The sequence below is a fragment of the Octodon degus genome, unplaced genomic scaffold, assembly GCF_000260255.1.
Source record: "Octodon degus isolate 3935 unplaced genomic scaffold, OctDeg1.0 scaffold00163, whole genome shotgun sequence".
NCBI classification, from domain to species: domain Eukaryota; kingdom Metazoa; phylum Chordata; class Mammalia; order Rodentia; family Octodontidae; genus Octodon; species Octodon degus.
In genome coordinates this window covers 687508-695222 of record NW_004524739.1, presented here as the reverse complement: position 1 = coordinate 695222, position 7715 = coordinate 687508, and the positions used below count along the sequence as shown (strand labels likewise).

Genomic DNA, 7715 nt, shown 5'->3' with positions numbered 1-7715 from the left:
TAATAAATAAAAATAAATAAATATTAAAAAAAAATAAAAAATAAAATAAAATCTCAAGGGGCATCATGGAAATCCTTAGTGATGTACAGCTGACTAAGACTGGGGACAAAGTGGGAGCCAGCGAGGCAACCCTCCTGAACATGTTGAACATCTCCCCATTTTCCTTTGGGCTGATCATTCAGCAAGTGTTTGACAATGGAAGCATCTACAACCCAGAAGTCCTTGACATTACAGAGGAAACTGCATTCTCACTCTCTGGAGGGTGTCGCAAATGTTGTCAGTGTCTGTCTGCAGATTGGGATTGCATCAGTGCCCCATTCTATCATCAATGGGTGCAAGCAGGTCCTGGCTTTGTCTGTGGAGACTGATTACACCTTCCCACTTGCTGAAAAGGTCAAGCCCCTCTTAGCTGATCCATTTGCATTTGTGGCTGCTGCCCCTGTCACTGCAGCCACCACTGCTGCTCCTGCTGCTGTAGCTGCCCCAACCAAGGTGGAAACCAAGGAAGAGTCAGAGTCAGATAAGGATATGGGATTTGGTCTCTTTGACTGATCATCAAAAAGCAAACTATTCAGCCTGCCTAATTGACAAAACAAGGAATAAAGGCATAATACTCTTTCAAAAAAAAAAAAAAAAGAAAAGAAATTCTTATTCTTCTTCTTATTATTTTATGGCTAACATGGAATTTCTGGAGTTCTCTGACTATGACTTGGCTGAGAATTTATAAAGATCTGAGGGCTGGGGAGATAGCTCAGTGGAATAAGTGCCTGCCTGTCAAGTGCAAGGTCCTGAGTTCAATCTCCAGTAACAAAGAAAAAAAAAGATCTGAGCTTGTTGTTTTCCTTCTGCAAGGACTCTGATGTAATCAGAAGTTGCCCCACACCATAGCCCTTACAGTCACTGTCACTGCCATAAAAGTCAAGCACAACAACCCCTTGGGCCTCCAAAACACTTGCTTTAGTTCCTACCTCATCACAGATAACCACAGATGAGCATTTGATTACCTGTGATGCCACAGCTTGCCATGAATTGATAGCATCGCATTTCTTATTGGCAAGGAGCTCATTGCATTCAAACTCAGTGACACAACCAAACCAACTTCCTAATCTCATCTTTTGGAGTCTACTTCTTCTTGCCACTCCTAATACCAACTTCTGTACTGGTCAGGGTCTAGTCAATGTGACAGAAACTATACCGATTATTGACAGATAATTTACTGTAAAGAATGGTTAAGCTGGGGCCAGGGAGATGGCTCAGTGGAATAAGCACTTCCCTGGCAAGCTCAAGGGCCTGAGTTCAATCCCCAGTTCTGCAAAAAAAAAAAAAAAAAAAAAGAATGGTTAAGCTGAATGTGGTGGTGCATGCTTGTCAGCAATCCTGGGGTGAAAGGATTATAAATTTGAGGCCAGCTTGGGTAACTGAGCAATCTATGGAGACACTGGCTCAAAATAAAAAATAAAAAAGTACTAGGGATACAGTCAATGTGAAGGCCTGGGTTCAACCCTAGGGGTCCCCTCTGCAATAATGGTTAATTAGGTGGATATCATGACCCACAACTATAATCCCTGGTATTCAGGGGGCTGAAGCAGAACTAAAAGTTGAGGCTAGCCTGGGTAACCTACTGAGATCCTGTTGCAAAATACAAAATAAGAAAGGCTACAGTATATAGCTTAGTGGTACAGCCCCTCGGTTCAGTTCCCAGTACCAAAGGTGGTGGGGGATTGGTTAACTAAGTTTAGAGTTGTTTACAATAACATAATTATAAGGGTAAAAATTTCTGAATATTCTGGAAGCAGCAGACACAGGAAGCATTTTTAATTCCTTGGCCTAGGAGAATAACAGGAAGGGTTTGAGGTTAGTAAAACTATAAAACCTAGAGGTTTATAACCTACAGAGCTGACACTCAAACCTGAGTCTAGGGCTGGCGTCTAATGTCCCTGAACTTGGAGGAAGAACGAGACATTTGAGGAGCAGACACTACTCAGCTGGTGTTTCCAAGTGGAGTGTGATGGAGATGGTTCTGCTATTTGAAAATAAACTTGTTTCTGCTGCTGCTATAAGCAGGACCTGCCAAAGAGCAGGAGTGTTACAAAAGGTGGTCCTCACAGGAACCAAAGCAAACTGAAGACTCTTCTTCCTCAGGCCACACGACCTCCCTCTAGTGGCTCTGACTCACAACGTGAACCGCAAAGCTGGCTTGAGAGCAGAAACATGATTTGCAGTCTCAGCTCCAGTATGGGTGGGTTTGGAGCTCAAGGAGGAAAACTTAATAATTAGCAAAGGTATCTCTATAAGCTATTTCAAGGAAGGGGCCAGGGAGATAGCTCAGTAGACTAAGTACTTGCCTGGCAAGTACAAAGGCCTGAGTTCAATCCCTGGTTCTGGGGGAAAAAAAAAAAAAAGTAGTTCAAGGAAGAGGTAAGCTTAAGTGAAAATTAACTAGTAAGACAGAAGATCTAGAAAAATATGAATTGAGAAGTCCCAGAGATGGCTCAGTGGCAAGCACCTGCCTAGGCAAGCGCAAGTGCAATGATCCGGGTTCGATCCCCGGTACAGCATACTGTGCTGGCCCCGCCCCAGGCACACCAAGCTGGCCACTGAGACCTGCCTGCGGCAGTGGTGCACGCCTGTGATCCCAGTGCTGGGGAGGCTAAAACAAAAGAAGCACTACAAGTCCGAGCTGCATAGTGAGACCATGTACTAAATACATAAAATTAAAAAAATAAATAAATAAATGAAGGGCCAGTGAGATAGCTCAGCAGACTAAGGGCCTGCTTGGGCAAGAGCAAGGACTGGGGTTCAATCCCCCATAACACATGCCCACGGGCCCTACCCCCAGAGCAAGCTGAGCAGGCCACAGAGACCTGCCTGCTGTGGTAGTGCACACCTGTAATCCCAGTGCTGGGAAGGCTGAAAACAGGAGGATCACTATGAGTCCAAGCTGTGTAGTGAGACCCTGTACCAAATACATTAAAAAAAAAAAAGCACAAGTCGAGCCAGGTATGGTGGCACATGCCTGCAGTCTCAGCACTCAGAAGCTGAGGTAAGAGAATCACTGTAACTTCAAAGCCAGCCTGGGCTACAAAGTCAGTACTTATCTAAAACACACAAACAAAAAACACCTGAAAAGGAATATACAGAAAACTAATTTGGCCTGCCAGGGCTGAACATTGGGTCTTTTTTGTGTTCTACCTGTGCATTCTAACACAGAGCTACATCCCAGCCCTGTGAACATATTTTTAAAATGATGATAAATATTTATTTTTTTCCATTTTCTTACACTTCTATATTTTCTTTTTTTTTTTTTTCCCCAAAATGGTAGAAGGTTTTTTTTTTTTTTTTTTTTTTTTTTTTTTTAGGCCATAAGATGCCTTAGGGCATTTTTTGTTTGCTGTGAGTATCTGGGTTCAAACCACAGCAGCTTGAGCTTGAGTGCTTTGTTTAAGCAGGCACTTAAACAACTGAGCAAATGGACAGGCCCCTGATGATAAATATTTAAATCAGTAGATAACAGAGAAATGATCAGCTTTTCTTTTCTTTCTTTCCTTTTTTTTTTTTTTTTTTGGTAAAATCGAACTCATGACCTATGCTTGCTAGGTAGACACTGTGCCCACTGAGCTACCTCCCCAGCCCTGCTTTTTTTTTTTTTTGCGGAACCGGGTATTGAACTCAAGCCCTTGTGCTTGCCAGGCAAGCGCTTATTCTACTGAGCCATCTCCCCGGCCCCCGACCCCCCCCCCAAGCCCAGCTTTTCTTAAAAAAGAAAAGCATTCTGCCAGTGAGGGCCTTTAATTGCACTTCTTCCATAGGTCTCTAGCTGCCACCTTTTCTATAGATTTTGACTTGTCAGCCTATTCATGGGAGCCAATTCCTTAAAATCACTCTCTCCACATATCTTTTTTTCTTTTCTTAATATGGAACTTTTAAGGACTCCAAAACAATAAAAATAATCTTAAAAAGAATGAAGTTAGGGATCTCTTTCTAATTTCAGAACTTACTACAACAAAAACACTGCACACACCAAAATGTGAAACCATTTCAGATCTATTACAATGGCTGCTGTGGTAGCGCACACCTGTAATCCCAGTGCTGGGAAGGCTGAAAACAGAACCTGAAACAAGAACCAGGTGTGCAGGGCTGGGGAGGTAGCAGGTGCAGTGCTGTATATCTGTAATGCCAGCACCAGGGAGGCAGAGGGAGGAGGATTGTCATGAGTTTGAGACCAGCCTGAGCAAGACTGTGTGTGTGTGTGTGTGTGTGTAGTACTGGGGATTGAACTCAGGACCTTGCACTTGCCAGGCAAATGCTTATTCTACTGAGCTATCTCCCCAGCCCCACAGCAAGACTTTGTTTTTTTTTAAAAAAAAAAAAAAAATCAAACCAAGCCAAACCTAGAAAACAGCAACTGTTGGCAAGGATAGAAATCAGAACCCATGTGTGCTGCTCGTATGAATATAAAAAGATGTTGTGTGGGGCTGGAGAGATGGCTCAGTGGTCTAAAGCACCTATTTGGAACAAGCTTGGTAAAAGCACAGGGACTGCGGTTCAATCCCCCAGCACCACATGCCAGCCAGCCCCGCCCCCTGGTGGGCTGAGCTGGCCACACACACACACACACACACACACACACACAATAAATAAATGTAAAAAAAAGAAAGACATTAAAAAAAAATAAAAAGATGTTGTGGAAAATAGTATGGCAATTCCTCAAAATAATTAGAATTATTATTTTATTCATTTATTTTGGTGATACCAGGGATTGAACTGAGGACCTTGCAATTGCCAAGCAGGCGCTTATTCTACTGAGCTATCTTCCTGCATAGAATTATATGATGAAAAATTCTACTTTTTGAAGGGCTGGCCAGCTAGCTCAGCGGATGAAAGCACCTGTTTAGGCTGACTCACAGACCGGGATTCCCCAGTGGTAGTGCCGGCCCCACCCCCAGGGGCCCCTGAGACAGCAATTGAGACTGGGTGTGGTGCTGTGTGCCTGTAATCACAGCTCTTGGGAGGCTGAAAACAGGAGGATCACTACGAGTCTGATCTACGTAATGAGACCCTGTAGAACCCATACCAAAGACATAAAAAAAGAAATCTACTCTGGATATCTCCCCCCCCCCAAAAAAAACAAAACAAAACTGAAAACAGGGACTCAAACAAACATACTGTCTTTGACTTACAAACAAGTTCCATTCTGGGAAAATGTTCCTAAATCTGACAAAGTGAATGCTTAACACCTTTGACTCAAATACACAATGTATATTGCTTTGCACTTCCTAGCAGTACCTGCCTTCTCTATCACTAGTGCTTTTCCCCTTGCTTCCGGACATCCTGGGCTCAGACAGAGCACTGTACAGTGAGCACACAGGAGCACAACTGTGACAATGTCTGGTAGACCTGTGAGCTACTCCTGTGATTTGTTTGCATCTACAAATGCTCATAAAATCTGTTTGAATCTGTGAAAGTTTGCAACTCGAGGAATGTTAAGTCAGGGACTTATTTGTATTTCTGTGTTTATAACAGCATTACTCATAATAGCCATAAGGTGGAAGCTACCAAAGTGTTCACTTATGGACAGATGAACAGGTAAACAAAATGATACAATGGGGGCCAGGGAGATAGCTCAGTACAATAAGCGCTTGCCTGGCAAGTGCAACGGCCTGAGTTCAATCCCCAGTTCTGCAAAAAAAAAAAAAAAGATACAATGGAATTTTATTTACTCTTAGAAATTCTATAAACACAAAGAAATTCTGGGTCACACTTGTTAGAGAGGGAAAACTCAACATCAATGAAACTTACAGACATTATGCTAAGTGAAATAAACCAGACAGAAAGAACAAATATTCTATGGTGCCACTTACATGAGATACTTACAGTAGACAGATCTATACAGAAAGTGGCTTAATGCTTGCCAGAGGTCAGAAGGAGAAGAGATTGAGAAGTTATTGTTTAATGAGTATGGAGTTTCAATCTGCGAAGATGAAAAATTTGGGAGATGAGCAGTGGCAGTGGCTGCCCAAAACTGTGCATGTACTTAATACCACTACACAGAACGACATAGTTGTTACAATAAGTTTTGTGTATTTTAACACATAAAACCCTGGACTCACTGAAACTTAAATATGGTAGGCCCATATTTGCATGGTGAAAACTGAACATTCCCCAAGGCTACAACCTCCAAAGTTTATCTCCAATGAGGCAATGAAGGAAAATCAAGGACTCCCCAGAAGGCACATAAAGGAGCCTCAGAGAACAAATGACTAAGAAGTCTTCCATGTAACAGAAGCCAGGTCATCAAGGAATGTCCCCGAATTCCATAGAATAGGTTGGCTATGCCTGGCCAGTGGAAATGCAGAAGGGTTTCAGACCAGACTGCTGTATCTCTCCTCCATTTCTTTTCCAAATGTGAGTCTGAACTGAGATTCTTCTTTGGGTCTGCTGAGGGTATCTGTAAAGTGCAGATGCTTTGTTTCCATTATGCACAAATCACAAGAAAGCATATCTGAAGATATGGCATGAAAATGTAATCCAAGCACTTGGGAGGCTGAGGCAGGAAGATCTCAAATTTTTGCCTAGCCTGGGCAACTTAATGACTGAGACTCTATCTCAAAATAAAAAAATAAGCCAGGCATGGTGGTGTAAACCTGTAATCCTAGACTTAGGAGGCTGACGTTTGAGGACTTCTAGGAGTTCAAACAACTTTGGGCTATAAAGTAAGTTCAAGGCTAGCCTGAACACATAGTGAGACCCCAACTCAAAAGGAAAAAAAAAAAAAAAAGGAAGAAAGGAGCACACATCTGTAATCCTAGCTCTCAAAAGGCTGAGGCAGGAGGATCAGTGTGAGTTCAATACCAGCGTGCACTACAAAGTGAGCTAAAGACCAGCTTGAGCTGCACAGGGACAGTCTGTCTAAAAAAGACTAAGAGCTCGGGAGACAGTTCAGCAGTCAAAGCACCTGCCTGGCAAGTTCAAAGACCCACGTTTAGTCCCCAGTACCACATGACATGTTGGGCGTGGTGTGTATTCCTGTAATCCCAGTGTTGGGAGGCTGAGGCAGGACCACTATGAGTCCTAGCTGCGTAGCAAGACCCTGTACCAAATCCATCCATCCATACATACATAAGTGATTTTTTAAAAATTAAAAGACTAAATAGAATGAATAAATGGATGCCTAGAAAAACAGACTGGGTATAAGACTATAGCTCACTGTGAAGGCATGCATGCATGTGTCCACATACCCATACACACACAGTTCAAATTGCTGGATGTGGTGGCACACACCTAATAATCCCAGATACTTAAGAGGCAAAAAGGTTACAAGCTTGAGACTAGCCTAGACAACAAAAAAAGTGCTGGAGGACCAGGGATGTAACTCAGCAGCGCAAGAATATGCCTGGCAAGCACAAGGTCCTAAGTTTAGTTCCTGGTACCCAAAAACTGGGCTGGAGGTATATTCCTGTGGTAAAGTACTTGTTTAACTTGTGTAAGGCCCTGGGTTCAATCCCTAGGACCAAATGAGAGAAAAGAACTGTAAGAATTATTCAATTCCAATTACATAAGCTTGTATATATTACTTTTTTTTTTAATTGTTCCTGTACTATTTTTTTTTAAACATTTATTTATTTATTGTGTGTGTGTGTGGCCAGCTCAGCCCACCAGGGGGCGGGGCTGGCTGGCATGTGGTGCTGGGGGATTGAACTGTGGTCCCTGTGCTT

General features: G+C 42.8%; 1 protein-coding gene and 1 pseudogene across 1 annotated transcript in view; one reads left to right on the top strand and one right to left on the bottom strand.

Moving 5' to 3' along the window:
- The window catches only part of LOC101589093, a 1174-nt pseudogene extending 622 nt beyond the window's left edge, over nt 1-552 (top strand).
- A 5630-nt stretch (nt 553-6182) lies between these two features.
- Pigv (phosphatidylinositol glycan anchor biosynthesis class V) overlaps nt 6183-7715 on the bottom strand; it is a 15892-nt gene continuing 14359 nt past the window's right edge. Inside the window, exon 4 of the mRNA XM_023703077.1 lies at nt 6183-6448. Within this exon, the coding sequence (XP_023558845.1) occupies nt 6185-6448 (264 nt within the window). The 3' untranslated portion in view covers nt 6183-6184. The remainder of the gene's footprint in view (nt 6449-7715) is intronic.